The sequence below is a fragment of the Chiloscyllium plagiosum genome, unplaced genomic scaffold (assembly GCF_037043375.1).
Source record: "Chiloscyllium plagiosum isolate Xiang-an unplaced genomic scaffold, Cpla_swu_hap1 HiC_scaffold_37, whole genome shotgun sequence".
In the NCBI taxonomy this organism is placed as follows: Eukaryota; Metazoa; Chordata; class Chondrichthyes; order Orectolobiformes; family Hemiscylliidae; genus Chiloscyllium; species Chiloscyllium plagiosum.
This window is the reverse complement of record NW_028270175.1, coordinates 30,847,319-30,864,403: the sequence shown is the minus strand read 5'-3', so window position 1 is coordinate 30,864,403 and position 17,085 is coordinate 30,847,319. Positions and strand designations below refer to the sequence as shown.

At 44.9% G+C, this 17,085-nt stretch overlaps 1 protein-coding gene across 2 annotated transcripts; it reads left to right on the top strand.

Annotated features, from left to right (window-relative positions):
- Nucleotides 1–656: 656 nt before the first annotated feature.
- svbp (small vasohibin binding protein) lies at nt 657–16,196 on the top strand. Of its 2 annotated transcripts, none has more exons than XM_043675629.2 (3): nt 657–765; nt 6,766–6,882; nt 11,964–16,196. In XM_043675629.2, the coding sequence occupies exons 2-3, from the start codon at nt 6,769–6,771 to the stop codon at nt 12,060–12,062; spliced, it is 213 nt and encodes a 70-aa protein (XP_043531564.1). In that variant the 5' UTR covers nt 657–765; nt 6,766–6,768; the 3' UTR covers nt 12,063–16,196. The 2 variants fall into 2 exon arrangements, with proteins under 2 accessions (XP_043531564.1, XP_087836691.1); XM_087980565.1 differs by lacking the exon at nt 657–765 and adding an exon at nt 5,394–5,610.
- The last annotated feature ends 889 nt before the right edge of the window (nt 16,197–17,085 follow it).

Sequence of the window (17,085 nt, the reverse complement as noted above, 5' to 3'; positions counted from 1 at the left end):
TCTAGTGGGCGTTGAAGAACCCTTACCTCTGTCCTATCCTGCCTGAAATCTGTCCCACAATCAACACCACAAGACAGTGTTAACTGACAGTTGACACTTCTGAGATCTTACTATGTAAAAGTTGGCTGCTGTGTTTTTAGTAACCCTTTGAAAATAAATCACCTCCTTGGTCTGGAGCAATGTGAGATCTCTTTTGGTTGTGAAAGGTGCTATATTAATGCAAATTTATTTTATAGGGGGGTTGAACTTGTGATTCCTAAACTTTCACACATAATTGATTTATGTTTTTCAATATGGTGTGATATTTTTGTTTTAAAATAAGGGTCCCTTTTCCCCAGTTCTCTCTCTAAGGGTAAAATCTGAGAGAATTGCAGACACCCTCCCTGCAGTGAATTATCTAACCACACCAGGCTGCTGCCACTATTCCTCCCAGCCGCTGGTGTCGCTGCAATGAATGAGGAACAGCTCCCCTCTCCCCAACCACCCATTTGTCATAACTCCTCCTAGCTCCTGGTGTCGCTGCAGACACACTCCTGCGGTGACAAGCTGCCACTCAGACCCCCTTTCCATTGTCATGACTCTTCCCGGCCGCTAGCGTCGCTACAGCTCCGTCTCCATGGAAACCATCCACCCAACCCTCCCGGATGATTATAAGTGGTTGCGTCGCTGTGTCCGCCGATAAATTGGGCTCGGCCGCTGTCAACGGCACGGAGTGACGAGTGAAGGTTCCGCCGGGTTAATCGCTGCTGTTTATCTCGGTTTCGGGTGAGTGTGTTAGGCGCTGCCGCGGGGCGGAGGCGGAGCAAAAGGTTTTGCTTTTGTATCAAGAGTGTGTCAGACGCCCTGTTCTTTTTAAATGTAGATGCAGGAGGTGGCTGAAGCTGTTGTCTACGTTAAATGTCTCCACCCCATGCCCACTCCCATTCAGCTCCTAGTCTGGGCAAGGCCCTCAGTTTCCAGCCTTCATTCACTCCTGAGTAGACAGACAGACAGGCAGGAGGCTGGAAGATCACAGCAAGCCAGGTGGCATCAGGAGGTGGAGAAGTCGACGTTTTGGGGAGCTGCAGGTAAAGGAGGTGGCGGGGGCAGGGTGGTGAAGTGGGGATAGGTAGAGGGTATGGTTGAAACTTTATTGCTGGAACAGCACAGCAGGTCAGGCAGCATCCAGGGAACAGGAGATTCGACGTTTCGGGCACAGGCCCTTCTTCAGGAATGAGCAGAGAGTGTTCAGCAGGAGAAGATAAAAGGTAGGGAGGAGGGACTTGGAGGAGGGGCGTTGGAAATGTGATAGGTGGAAAGAGGTCAAGGTGAGGGTGATAGGTCGGAGTAGGATGGAGGTGGAGAGGTCAAGAAGAAGACTGCAGGTCAGGAAGGCGGTGCCGGGCTGGAGGGATCCGGCTGAGACAAGGTGGGGGGAGGGGGGATGAAGAAACTGGTGAAGTCCAAGTTCATCCCCTGCGGTTGGAGGGTTCCCAGTCGGAAGATAAGACGCTCCTCCTCCGACTGTTGGGTTGTTGTGGTTTGGCGGTGGATGAGTCCAATGACCTGCATATCCTCGGTGGAGTGGGAGGGGGAGTTGAAATGCTGTGCTACAGGTTGGTTGGGTTGGTTCGTCCGGGTGGCCCAGAGGTGCTCTCTGAATCGCTCCGCAAGTAGGCGGCCTGTCTCCCCAATATAGAGGAGGCCACACCGGCTGCAGCGGATGCAGTAGATGATGTGGGTGGAGGTGCAGGTGAATCTGTGGCGGATATGGAAGTTTCCTTTGGGGCCTTGGAGAGAAGTGAGGGGGGAGGTGTGGGCGCAAGTGTTGCACCTCCTGCGGTTGCAAGGGAAGGTGCTGGGAGTGGAGGTTGGGTCGGTGGGGGGTGTGGATCTGACAAGGGAGTCGCGGAGGGAGTGGTCTCTACGGAAAGCTGATAGGGGAGGGGAGGGAAATATATCCTTGGTGCTGGGGTCTGTTTGGAGGTGGCGGAAGTGACGGCGGATGATGCGCTGTACATGGAGATTGGTGGGGTGGTAGGTGAGGACCAGTGGGGTTCTGTCCTGGTGGTGGTTGGAGGGGCGGGGCTCAAGGGCGGAGGAGCGGGAAGTGGAGGAGATGCGGTGGAGGGCACCGTCGACCACGTCGGGGGGGAAATTGCGGTCCTTGAAGAAGGAGGCCATCTGTGTTGTACGTATTTTGAACTGGTCCTCCTGGGAGCAGATGCGGCGGAGACGAAGGAGACGCATTCTCCCAATTCCTTCGTCTCCGCCGCATCTGCTACATTCTCCCAATTCCTTCGTCTCCGCCGCATCTGCTCCCAGGAAGACCAGTTCAAAATACGTACAACACAGATGGCCTCCTTCTTCAAGGACCGCAATTTCCCCCCCGACGTGGTCGACGGTGCCCTCCACCGCATCTCCTCCACTTCCCGCTCCTCCGCCCTTGAGCCCCGCCCCTCCAACCGCCACCAGGACAGAACCCCACTGGTCCTCACCTACCACCCCACCAATCTCCATGTACAGCGCATCATCCGCCGTCACTTCCGTCACCTCCAAACAGACCCCAGCACCAAGGATATATTTCCCTCCCCTCCCCTATCAGCTTTCCGTAGAGACCACTCTCTCCGCGACTCCCTTGTCAGATCCACACCCCCACCGACCCAACCTCCACTCCCGGCACCTTCCCTTGCAACCGCAGGAGGTGCAACACTTGCGCCCACACCTCCCCCCTCACTTCTCTCCAAGGCCCCAAAGGAAACTTCCATATCCGCCACAGATTCACCTGCACCTCCACCCACATCATCTACTGCATCCGCTGCAGCCGGTGTGGCCTCCTCTATATTGGGGAGACAGGCCGCCTACTTGCGGAGCGATTCAGAGAGCACCTCTGGGCCACCCGGACGAACCAACCCAACCAACCTGTAGCACAGCATTTCAACTCCCCCTCCCACTCCACCGAGGATATGCAGGTCATTGGACTCATCCACCGCCAAACCACAACAACCCAACGGTCGGAGGAGGAGCGTCTTATCTTCCGACTGGGAACCCTCCAACTGCAGGGGATGAACTTGGACTTCACCAGTTTCTTCATCCCCCCCCCCCTCCCCCCACCTTGTCTCAGCCGGATCCCTCCAGCCCGGCACCGCCTTCCTGACCTGCAGTCTTCTTCTTGACCTCTCCGCCTCCATCCTACTCCGACCTATCACCCTCACCTTGACCTCTTTCCACCTATTACATTTCCAACGCCCCTCCTCCAAGTCCCTCCTCCCTACCTTTTATCTTCTCCTGCTGAACACTCTCTGCTCATTCCTGAAGAAGGGCCTGTGCCCGAAACGTCGAATCTCCTGTTCCCTGGATGCTGCCTGACCTGCTGTGCTGTTCCAGCAATAAAGTTTCAACTTTGATCTCCAGCATCTGCAGACCTCACTTTCTCCCCATAGGTAGAGGGTATGACCTGGTTGGTCAATGGGGTGGTGGGGGAATTAATCTAGTTAGTGTCTGGGAGGATTGGTGGGGAGGGGCTGGGTAGGGAGTCAGGGAATGGGGAGGGAAGTTATTTGAAATTGGAGAACTCAATGTTGAGTCCTTGGGCTGTCGGCTGCCCAGGGGCAAGATGAGGTGTTCCTCCAATTTGGGACTTGATTCATTGTGGCAATGGAGGAGGCCAAAGCTGGCCCTGTTGGAAAGGGAGTGGTTGGGCAGAATTAAAATGGGTGGTGACTGGGAGGTCTGGTCAGTCTCTGTGGGCCCAGGTGAGATGCTCGGCAAAATGTTCCCTAAGTTTATGTCTGGTCTGCCTGATATAGAGAATACCACGTTGGGAGCACTGGATACAGTAAGTTAGGTTGGAAGAGAGACAGATTGCACCTGGAAGGATTGTTTGGGGCCCTGCATGGAGGGGGGGGGGGGGGGGGGGGGAGAGGGGAAGGTCGTGTGCCAGTAGGTTTTGTATTTTCTCTTGATGCAGGGGAAAGGTACCTGGAGCTTGGGGAGATTGGTGGGGAGAATGGTGCAAACCAAGGACTGTTGAAGGGAATGGTTTTTGTGGAAGGCAGAGAGGGGTGGGGAGGAGATGATGTTCTTGTTAGTTGGGTCTAGTTGGAATTGGTGGAAGTGTTTGAGGATGATGTGTTGGATGTGGAGACTGGTGGGGTGGTAGGGGAGGACAACAAGGGGTATTCTGTCTTTATTGTATTTGGAGGGGGCTTTAGAGCTGTAGAACGGGGAATGGAGGTGGTGTGGTGGAAGGCTATCTGGATGACCGAGGGAGGAAAAGCATGTTGTTTGAAATAGGTGGACATCTGGGATGCTTGAGTGGAATGTGAGCAGATGTGGCAGAGGAGGTGGAATTGGGAGAATGGAATGGATTTGGGTGACATATTCTTCGAAGGGTCGGTGTGGACTTTTTGGGCCAAAGGGCCTGTTTCCACACTGTAGGGATTCTAGGATTCTTGCAGGAAACTGGGTGAGAGGAGGTATAGTCTGGGTAGATATGGGAGTTTGTAGTAAAAATCTGTCTGGAGCCTGTCACCAGGGATGGAAATGGAGAGGTCAAGAAAGGGGACAGTGGTGTCTGAGATGGACTAAGAGAATTTGAGGGAAGGGTGAAAGTTGTGGGTGAAGCCGATTGAACTGCTCCGGTAAGAGACAGGCATAGCTCTGATCAATCCAGGTGCCCATGGCCACCCCTGGGATTTGGAGAAAATGGGAGGAATTGAAGGAAAACGTTTTGAGTGAGGAACAGTCTGGCAAGGTGGAGGAGGGTATTGGTGGAGGGGGATTGGATGGGTCTTTTGAAGAGGAAGAAATGGAGAGCCTGGAGGCCATACTTGTGGAGTATGGACATGTAGAAGGACTGCACATCCATAGTGAAAATAAAGCGCTTTGGGCTGGAGAACTGGAAGTTTCTGAAGAGGTAGAAGATATGGTTGATGTCACAGATATAGGTGGGAAGTGCCTAAACCAAGGGGGAGAGGATGGATTTGACGTAGTACGAGATGAGAGACAATGGATCGGCCGGGGTAGTTGGGCTTGTGGATCTTGGGAGTAGGTAGAACCGGACAGTACAGGGGGCATATGAGTTTGGAGGCAGCGGAGGTGCGATCACAAATGCAATAAAGGCATGCACAGTGTGAGTAACTTTTGGTATGGTGGTCATGGGCAAGGGGGAGGTAGGACATGATGTTGGAGAGTTGTTCCTGAGCAGTGAAAGCTGTTTCTCTGCCACAGCAGCATCTCAATTGACCCCCTCAGTTTCTGTAGAAGGGACAACAAAGAACAAAGAAAATTTACAGCCCAGGAGCAGGTCCTTTGGCCCTCCAAGCCTGAGCCGATCCAAATCTACTGTTTAAACCTGTTGCCCAACTCCTAAACATCTGTATCCCTCTGCTCCCCATCTACTTGTGCATCTATCCAGGTGCATACTAATATCACAGCAGGTTTCCACCCCCTCCGCTCTCTCCATTGTGTGTGGTTTTTAAGGCTGGACAGAGTGAGGAATGGCTGCAATGTCACATGCTCAAATAGCCTTGTGAACGCTTGTTGCTCAGCCCCACACAAGAGGATACTCGCATGGAATGGCGACCTCTCATGAAATTGTTCCCCTGTAAGAAAACACTGCTGTCACAGGTAGAGAACAATTTAGCATTTTACAAATGGATTGTAGCTCACTGGGGTCTTGTATCCCAGAGTTCTGTGTTTTAGCATTGAAATAATTTTCTTTCTTCATTTTCTGCCATTATAGATGAGGTGACGGCCTATTGGTGTTATCGCTGAACTATCAAGCCAGAGACCCAGATAATGTTCTGGGGTCCTGGGTTTGAATCCTGCCATGGCAGATGGCAGAATTTGAATTTAATTAAAAAGGAAATCTGGAATTAAGAGTTTAATGATGGCCATGAATCCATTGTTGATTAGCAGGTTTTGAGAAGATTTGTAGCTCAGGTTGAGGTTCTCTATGAAGGTTTACTCGCTGAGCTGGAAGGTTCATGTTCAGACGTTTTGTCACCATACTAGGTAACATCTTCAGTGAGCCTCTGGATGAAGCATTGCTGATGATTCCTGCTTTCTATTCATATGTTGTGGTTCCTTTGGGTTGGTGATGTCCTTTCCTGTTCTTTTTCTCAGTGGGTGGTAAATTGGGTCCAAGTAAAGAGAATTCCTAGAAGCATGGTATTCCAACCTGAACTCTGTCAACAAACACATTGACTTGGACCCCATTTACCACCCTCTGAGAAAAAGAACAGAAAATGACATTACCAACCCAAATAAACCCCAACATATAAATAGAAAGCAGGAATCATCAGCAATGTTTCGTCCAGAGGCTCACTGAAGATGGTGATGGAATGTCAGAACACGAACCTTCCAGCTCAGTGAGCAAACCTACATCCAGATCCATTGTTGATTGTTGGACTAACCCATCTGATACACTAATGACCTTTAGGGAAGCAAACTGCCATCCTTGCCTCGTCTGACCTATATGTGACTCCAGACCCACAGCAATGTGTTTGACTTTCAGGCAATTAGGGATGAACAATAGATACTGCCTAGCCATCCATGAATGAATAAAGAAAAATTTTTTTTTTGTGTGTTTTATGATTATACTGGAGAATGATGATAGTATACAACACTTTTCACTATATTTTTGTAACAGGATACACCTGACAATAAATAAATTAAATCAAATATAAGCACTCATTGTATGACCACTGAGGGCTTGGTTGTATCAATCCATTTCAAACTGCATTTGGATCTATCTTCCCTTTCAAATTGTTACCTTTGCAGGACATGGAACCATCCTGTCGTAAAGAGAAGCCAAAGCCAAAGGAGCCACCCTACCGAGGGGATAAAGCCAAACAGAAATCTGCTTTGCAAGAACTCAAACAGAGGCAACGGGCTGAGGTATAGGTTCTGCTGATACCTGAATTAAGCATTGTGAACTATAAAGCAAGAACATAAATGCAAGAATCTGTAGATGTCCAATCTTCTCCAGTGTCTGTTGGCGAGGTTTTAAGCTAGTATAGGAGGATTGGGAACCAAAGCATAGGTTTAGATGGGTCAGATTCAGTTCAGGAAACAAAAAGTTGAGCATTAGTTAGTGATGGAGTCTGCACGTGAGGAAGTCAAAAATCAGGATTTAAAAAGCATGAAGAATGTGGTTCTGTTTGAAAAAGAACAAAGAGGGCAGACCATGGACGTGATTTATATGAATTTCAGAAAGATTTTCGACCAGGTTCCTCATGGTAGACCGGTTAACAAGGTTAAATCATGTGGAATACAGGGACAACTAGCCATTTGGATTCTGAACTGGCTCAAAGGTAGAAGACAGAGTGGTGGTGGTGGAGGGTTACTTTTCAGACTGGAGGCCTGTGACCGGTGGTGTGTCACAAGGATCGGTATTGGGTCCACTGCTTTTCATTATTTATATAAATGATTTGGATGTGAACATATGATGTATAGTTAGTAAGCTTGCAGATGACATCAAAATTAGCGGTGTAGTGGATAACGAAGAAGGTTACCTCTGAGTACAACAGGATCAGATGGGCCAATGGGCCGAGGAGTGGCAGATGGAGTTTAAATTTGATAAATGTCAGGTGCTGCAATTTAGAAAGGCAAATAGGGTAGGGTTTATATATTTAATGGTAAGATCCTGGGGAGTGTTGCTGAGCAAAAAGCCTTGGAGTGCAGGTTCATGGTTCCTTGAAAGTGGAATTGCAGATAGATAGGATAGTGAAGAAGGCATTTGGTATGCCTTCCATTATTGGTCAGAGCATTGAGTAAAGATTGGCAGGTCATGTTGTGGCTGTACAGGACATTGGTTAGGCCATGTTTGGAATATTGTGTGCAATTCTGGTCTCCTTCCTATAGGAAGGCTGTTGAGAAACTTGATAGGGTTCGGAAAATATTTCCAAGGATGTTGCTAGGGTTGGAGGGTTTGAGCTTGTACGGAGAGGCTGAATAGGCTGGGGCTATTTTCCCTGGATCATTGGAGGTTGAGGGGTGTCCATACAAAGGATTATAACATCATGAGGGCATGGATAGGGTAAATAGACAAGGTTTTTACCCTGGGGTAGGGGAGTCCAGAACTAGAGGACATAGGTTTTGGGTGAGAGGGGAAAGATATAAAAGGGACCTAAAGGGCAACTTTTTCATGCAGAAAGTGGTGTGTGTATGGAATGAGCTGCCAGAGGAAGTGGTGGAGGCTGGTACAATTACAACATTTAATAGGCATCTGGATGGGTATATGAATAGGAAGGGTTTAGAGGGATATGGGCCAAGTGCTACAAATGGGACCAGATTAATTTAGGATATCTGGTCGGCATGGACGAGAAGGATCTGTTTGTGTGCTGTACATCTCTCTGACTCTGTTGTTTAAAACAGTACAAAGGAAATGCCAAGCAATTATTGGCCAGTTAATCTTTCTTCACTCATGGGCAAATAGTTAGAATCAATCCTGAGGGATCGGATAAATTGTCACTTAAAGGCATGGAATTGTCAGGGATAGTTAGCGTGGCATTTTTAAGGGAAGGTCACACCTTAGAAATTCTTTGAGGAAGTGACGAGGAAGATTGATAGTAGTGCAATGGATGTTGTTTATGTGGAAATAAGACATTTGACAAGGTCCCAAATGCAGACTGTTCAAAAAATAAAAGCCCATGGGATACAGGGTTATGTCGAATTGGATGCAAAGGTGACTTAGTAACAAAAGGTAATGGTCATTGGCAGTCCTTTCAACTGGAAAGCTGTTTCAAGTGGAGTACCCTCGGGGTTAGTGTTGGGACCCGTGCTGTTTGTTTTTTTACAATTGTTTCCCATTTACAATTGGGACTTGAATGTGAGGGGCACAATTGAGAAATTTATGGATGAGAAAAAAATTGGCTGTATAGTAGATAGTGTAGAGGATAGCTGTAAGCTCCAAAATGATAGAGATGGGTTGGTGGAGTGGGCAGGAGAATGGCAGATGGAGTTCAACTGTAAGGTAATGCATTTAGGGAGATCAAACAGTAAACTGGAATACACACTAAACAGGAATATACTGAGAGGGGTGAAGTGAGAGATCTTGGCATGTGAGTGCACAGGTTCCTGAAGGTAGCAGTACAGGTAGATAAGATTTTAAAGAAGGCGTATGGAATTCCCTCCTTTGTTAACAGAGGTAACAAATACAAAAAGTAGGGATATAATGATGAAACTGTGTAAGACACTGATAAGGCCCACAACTGGAGGTTTCTATGCAGTACTGGTCCCCACATTACAGGAAAGGTATAATTGCTCAATAAAGGGTGTAGGGAAGATTTACTAGAATTTTGCCAAGGCTGGAGAACTGTAGCTATGAGGAGAGATTGGATTTGTGTTCCTTGGAACAGAGAAGGCCAAGGGGTGACTTGATTTGTGGTACACAAAATTGAGGGGGACAGATAGAGTAGACCTGTTTCCTTTGGCAGACAGTTCAAAAACCAGGAATCATAGATTCAAACTAAATGGCAAAAGAATGAGAGGAGGTGTGAAGAAAGTTTTTTTTTGTGTAGAGAGTGGTGAGTACCTGGAAGTTGCAGCCTGATTTGGTGATGGAGGCGGAGACCATAAACCTTTTTTTTAAAAAAGATACCTGGATCTGCACCTTAAGTGCTGTAGAGTCAGAGTTGTATAGCACAATAAACAGAACCTTTGGCCCAACGTATCCATGCTGAACAGATATCCTTAATTAATCTAGTCCCATTTGCCAGCATTTGGCTTCTATCGTTCTCAACCTTTCCTATTCATATACCCATCCAGGTGTCTTTTAAATGTTGTAATTGTATCCACCTCTACCACTTTGTCTGGCAGCTCATTCCACACACACGCCACCCTCTGTGTGAAAAAGTTGCCCATTAGGTCCCTTTTATATTTTCCCCTCTCACCTTAAACCTATGCCCTGTAGTTTTGGGCTCCCCTAAGCTGCAGGACAATGGGCTGTGTTCAGGAAAGTGGGATTGGAAAGGACATTTGGGCGTCTTTGGGTTGACTTGGAGAAGGTGAGCCGACTGTGCACACGCATACTCCATGCTGTATCATTTCTATGGTTCTACTGCAAGAATGGAGCTCAGTAGTTTATGGTCTGTCATCAAATGCATAATTGAATTACCATCTTTGGTAATGGTTATCCTTGCAGCTTGACCACAACTAACAGAGTAACTGATTATATTAAAACAAAATATTGTGGTTACTGCTGCAATTAAAAAATAAAGACAGAAATTGCAAGAATTTTGCTGCAGATAAGGCAGCTATGGTGGAGAGAAAAAATGTTGATGTTTCAGATGTGGAACAGTTCAGAGACACATGCACTAAACAACCTCACCGCCCTGTGGCTGAGCACTTCAACTCCCCCTCCCAAGAATATGCATGTCCTGGGCCACCTCCACCACCAAACTCTCTAGTCACCCGATTCCTGGAGGAAGAACACCACCTCTTCCACCTTGGGACCCTCTGACCACATAGTTTCAATGTGGATTTCACTAGTTTTCCCCATTTCCCCTCCCACCCCCAATTATCGCCGATCCAACCTTCCAACTCGGCACCCCCTCTTGAACTGTCTACCTGTCCATCTTCTTCCCATCTAACTTCTCCGCCCTCCTAACCTATCACCTTCATCAACCTATCGCATTCCCAGCTACCTTCCCCGTGCACCCCCTCTCATTTACCTCTCAGTTCCCTTGGGCCCCCCCCCCCCCCACCCATTCCTGATGAAGAGCTTCTGCTCAAAACGTTGATGCTCCTACTCCTCGGATACTGCCTGACTGTGCTGCTCCAGCACCACACTGTTTGACTCTGATCTCCAGCTTCTTTGGTCCTCACTTTCTCAGAGTATTTTCAGTAATTTGTCTTCCCAGATTTTGACAGCTTGGCTGTGGATTATCCTCTCATTGTCATAGGAGAGTCTTCTCCCAGTTAGTAATTGTTGATGGGTTTGCCAGTTTGGATAGGAGCATCTGGTTTCTCAAAATGTGAAAGAAATTGAGTCAGGCTGTTAATTTTCACGTTGTCCTTTAACCACCTTTTCTACCCGGGTAAACTCCAGTGATTTATTGGAATTTTAAACCAGATGGAGTGAGACAATCTTTCCAAGACAGTGTGTCTCAGACCCACCACACTCCTGAGTCACATCAGAATTGCATTACCTTTTTGTAACAAAAACTAAAATTGCTGGAGAAACTCAAGGTCTGGCAACATCTGTGGAGAGAGAAACAGAGTTATTGTTTTGGGTCCAATAACCCTTCTTCAGAACTCCATTTTTCTGTTGCTTTGGAAACTGTTTCCCAACACAAGTCAGTAGTGATCAAATCTTGGATACTCAGTGAGAGTTATAGCATATTTAGAATCCCTTTTGGAAGATGGCATTTTCATTTGAAATGCCTGTGCATTTTTAGCTAGTGCCAATTACTAATGAAGTTACACAAGTTTAGCTTTATCTCAGTCAACATTCATTATGAGATCTGGCAAAATATAAATGCTGAAACAGATAGGATGAAATTCTCTCCCGTGTGCTGGTGTATGGCCATAACTTTCTAACTATTTTCAAAGTCTTGACCCACTTCTCCCTAGCATTTATGTACCCTAGTTTGTAAATTCCTGCATGGGTTTCCTCCCACAGTGCAGGTCAGGTGAATTGGCCATGCCAAATTGCCCATAGTGCTAAGTGCATTAGTCAGAGGGAAATGGGTCTGGGTGGGTTACTCTTTGGAGGGTCAGTGTGGACTTGGGCCAAAGGGCATGTTTCCGCACAGTAGGGAATCTAAAAAAAAATTTGACAAAGGATTTGTTTGATCAGTTCTTTGCTCTCCGTGGAGAGCCTATAATAACATCCAAACATGTCAGAAGTGGTGCTACAGTATCATTATCTCCAAGAGGTCTGCAGAATTTCTGAAGTTACTCTTGTCTGCCTAGTATTGCGTTGTTTTCATTGATACAGTGTTGAACTTGGTGCTGTTTCCACCTCTCCAAAACAGATTTATGCCTTAAACAAAGTAATGACCGAGCTGGAACAACAACAGTTTGAAGCTTTCTGCAAACAAATGCAGTCGCAGAATGACTGTGGACAACACTGACAACGTGACACTACGGCTTGGAACAGGGAGATTTTATTTTGAAAACACTAAATGCTTATGCAGAGCAACGCATTTCCAAAAAAAAAGTCCTGGTCTTTGCCTGGAAATCAACTTCAATATATAAGGCAAAAAAAATTAACTCCTCTCAGATTGCAATTTATTTTGGAAAGAGAATAGAAACACATTGTTACTTTGTCTCCACATACAATTGTTCATCCTGGAAGAGAATTTCATAGAAAGCAGTGGAAGCAAGGTTATTGATTATTTTTAAGGCAAAACTAGATAGATTGGCTCTCAATTGAAAGAGTATATAGTTTGGTAGGACAGTAGAGTTGACCCCTCAATGAGAGCAGCCATGATCTTGTTGAATGGGTCAAATAGCCTTTGCCTACTCCTAATTGACATTCCCTCAAGTTAAAACTTTTCCGGTTAATACAAAGCTTCGGTCAACATGGGTGCTGGTGTAAACATAAGCACTACTGCCTAACTGCAGTAGTGTGGGGGTTTAGAAGAAAAAAATATATAAAGTTCAGGCAGCAATCAATCGAGGTTGTGCACCTGGTGTCTGGTGTCTTGCTTTGCTTCTGTATGGACATGCCAATACTGGATGAGGACCAGATGGACGTCAGCTGCCATGTCCTACTGAAATAGCCTTCCATTGGCTTGGTACTCAAGCTGAATGAAGAATGAATGGCCTCTGAGAGAGGTACCAAGGAAATGTGGTCCTCTCTTGAATCTAGATTTTAAACGGAGCCTCAATACTGATCATCTTCTAGCTCTGTGAGAGTGATGCCAACATTTGCCATTTTATCAAGTGAGCTGAGATGAATAGTCCTTACATGCTCTCCCTCTATTTAAATATCTTGCTGTAGACATTTTGTATAGAAGAATAAGAGGCCATTTAAACTATTGAGGCTGCTGCGCTCAGTATCCAATTAATATTTTAATATATTATGGACTTTGTCCTACACTGCTATTTCCTGCTGACTCCTCAATAACTAACAAAAAAATTCATCCCTCTCTCCCCTGAAATGTACCAAGCAATGCTTAATCCTTCTAACCCACAAGCTCCCTCCCCTATGACAGAAAACTCAACAGAGCACTGTCTTAGTCAGCACTTGAATGTCCTTCATTCAGGAATCTCTTCCAGTTATGCAATTACCTGTAGGGGGAGAAAATGCTTTCTCTGATCTGTGAAGTTTACAATTGTGTCCTTGTATTTTATACTTGTTTTCAACAAAAGTATCTTGCTCTTGTTCTCTGTCTCTCGCTCTGTCTCGCTCTCGGCTCTAACTAAAAGAAATAACAACAAACTTCAGCTTGCACCCAAAATTGGGAAACTTCTGAGCCTAGCAGGGAGACTACATTCTCCACCTTTACAGTGCCAATCAAATTAGCTTTTAAATCCATCTTTTTGAGTTTCTGGGGTCATTAAATTTAAAGAATGTTTGTTTGAAATCTCTATTTGAATGTTTCCATTATCAATGAATTGGTTTAGAAGAGAGGAGTTTTATTTAGCTTAAATGTTGATAGAATACGATCCCTGGATGCTATCATTCAGTCTAGCTTAACTGCCAATTGAGAAAGCCAGGAATGTCCTCCCCCAGCCCTCTCCCTTTGCTTTGGACAGAGTCTTGAAGCAATGTATTCAGGATAAGTACCTGTTATAACGAGAGCTGGGATCAGTACAATTTTACTGGATAGATCTCAAGAAATGTAAGCTGTAACAATTAGAGTCTTCCTTGGAAACTGCCATTCAGAATTATAGTGCAGAAATAATGAGCTGTTGGGATAAATACTTGCATGGTGCTAATGTCACTGGACTAGTAATCCACAGGCCCAGTCTAATGGATTGGGGAACAAGGGTTCAAAACATAACACAGCAGCTGATGGGGTTTGAATTTGATAATAAATATAAAAAGAGTCTTGGTTAAGAGAGATACATGAATAGAAAAGGTATGGAGGGGTATGAGCCAAATACTGGCAGGCATACTAGTTTTGTTTGGAATTATAGTCTGCATTATGGTTAGACGTATGTGACCTTGACAACCATCATCAACTCTTACAAAGTCCCATCTGGTTCACTAATATCATTTTGGGAAGAGAATCTGCCATCCTTGTCCCTGTATGTGACTCTAGAATGTGATTAACTCTTAACTGCCTTTTGTCTAGAAGGCCACTTGGTTCAAGGGCAATTAGGGATGGGTAAGGAAATACTGGAATTGCCAGCAAAGCTTGTATCCCAAGAAAGCATTTTTTAAAATCACCTTTTACCTTCATACTTCAACTAACAAGATTTTTTCATTGTGCATCATTCAAAAAAATGTGTATTTATAAATATTTTTAGTCACCTCATTCAGACATTTTATAACATATCTCTGGAGCAGGTGGATCTTGAACCCAGGTCTCCTGGCCAAGAGATAGAGACACTACCATTGCACCATGAGAACTGATGTGTATTTATGTACTGGTATTTATGTGTTTGATTTATTTATTGTGATTATATTGTGTAATTTGTACATTGTGAAGTTTCAACACACTGGAGAGAAAGGACAGCTTCCACTTTAAATGACCATGAAGAAAGAACTTCAGCTGGGAGTGAAAGCCTGGGGTGGGATATTTAATTCATAAATTGCCCATTTTTAAAAAACATTATGAAGTACTGTGAAAATGATTGTGGAATTTTAATACAATTATGTTCAGTGCATTTTGAGTTGCACCAGTTTGAAGAGGCACTCTTCCAGGAGCTGGCCCTATTCACAAAACTAAACCATGTGTCCAAGGTGAAAGAATCATTGGCAAGTTCAGCTAAAGCAGCAGATACTTAACTAGTTCTCTCAGGTGCAAAGGCGCCAACTGAAAAGCATTTCAACACTTTTTTAAAGTCACTTTTTAAAAAAGAAAATCTGTGAAACAGACTACTTTATCTCAAAATAAATGGTTCATTCGTTTTTTTAATGTTATTTTTAGAATTTGTTGGCTACATAGATATGCTGTTGGGGGTGGGGGGAGGTTTGAACTGAGTTACTCTTGCTGGTACAGACATAATAAGCCAGATAGCCTCTTAATGTGTTCTAACAGCTCATGTGTGCTAATTTTAAAATCAGCAAATGCAAGAGGTGGATTGACACTAATTAAAGCCTTTTTCTTTTGTGATTAAATAATTTCAACAGTGTTGATCAAGCTACTAAAGAGGTTTTTAAAATAATATCTTAAATACTGCCTAATGTCACTAGCCCGAAGCAGATTTTGTTGGGAATTGCAATTGCGTAGAAAATCAAGAAATAAAACCACCTTTTTCAAAACTTAGGTCACAGTCTGTGCCTGGATCACCAATGCATTCAAAGCAGAAACTCTATCCTATCATGTTTAAACCAGTTATGATTCATGCTTAATGGAAACCAGCTGTCATTCCAGAGCCATGTTACTGATGATCATGTGCTTTATGCATCCCACTGTAGCTTCATTTATTTTGACAAGAACAAAGGTTTTCTTCCATTTCCCACCTTGCAAAAACACTCCATTTGATAGATAATACTTTCACGCTTGCTGTATTTCCTTAGTACTGCCCTGGAGTGGCAGTGTAGATTATGTGCTGAACTCTCTCAAATGAGTCTTGAACCTACCAGTGCCTGAGTAGAGGCAAGGAGCATTTTCAGCGTCTCTGTGCCCAGTCCAGAAAGCATGAAATCGAAAAAGACTCATCTCAGCATGTCTTCCCTTGAAAACGGAAGTCTTTTGACTTGTTGTTTCATTCAGACTTTTATTTTCCCCTGTTCCTCTCTTCAGTGCTTCTCAAACACTGCTCTAGCTCCAGCGACATGCTAGGGTTGCTGCGTCTAGCTGATGTGTTGTACTGGAATCAGGAGTGTGTACTGCAGCACAACAAAAACAACTTGTCGCTATTGGTTCCTCATTTTTGGTTGAAACAGAACTGGTGCTTGCATTGATGAATTTGTTGAAGAAAGAAGTCAGACGGTTTACAGATGATGCTGAATATTCAGCTGGAGCCTGCTATCATTCAATGTGGTTATTTATAGAATCTATTAAGTAGTATCATGTAACATGCTGTAAAATGTATTGTCACACGTCTTTGTGAGCCTCTACTTATTAAAGATTGCCTGTGAATGTTGACACAGTGTTTGTGTAATCATTTCTGCCACTAACATACTGTCACCATTGACTTTGGTTCCCCACCACAAATTCTGTTCCCTAGTTACTGACTCTGTTTGCCCTCCCTACTTACTGTTTGAGACTGAACCAGATGGTTTGCAACCCCATGCTCACATTTGCTCCTGAGCTGAACCCATTTTCATCAACAACTGCCTACTTCCACCTGTCTCAGCTGATCTGCTGCTGAAATTCTTGTTCATGGCTTAGTTCCTTCTAGACCGGACAATTCCCACATCTCCTGCTGGCTTCTCAGCATTCCATAACTTTCACTAAGTCTGACCACCTATCACTCTTCTCCTTAATGGTCTACATTAACTAGTTCATCAACTTCTTTTATTCTAAAATGTTTCGCGATTCACTGACATGCCAAACCAGCACAATTCAAATTCACAGCTTGCTGTAAAATAAATTGGAGACATCAAATCATCACTTTGTGTTGTGATACATGTCTGAGGACCAGGTTGTCAATTATAGGCTGAAAGTACTAACTGTCTAAACCTTGGAAGACATTAATTTCACAAACTTGATATTTCATTTGTTTACCTTCTTAAAAAAAAGTTTTGTGTGCAGCAAGTATGTGATATCAGGATTGTTGTGAATACATACTTATAGTTGAGGACTATCTGAAATTAACTGCAAGATAGCCTGCAGCCTTTTTTTTTCTCCCCTGGAACATCGGAGGCTGAGGGGTGCCCTTGTAGAGGTTTATAAAATTATGAGGGGCATGGGTAGGGTAAATAGACAAGGAGAAAGTGAGGTCTGCAGATGCTGGAGATCAAAGTTGAAACTTTATTGCTGGAACAGCACAGCAGGTTAGGCAGCATCCAGGGAACAGGAGATTCGACGTTTC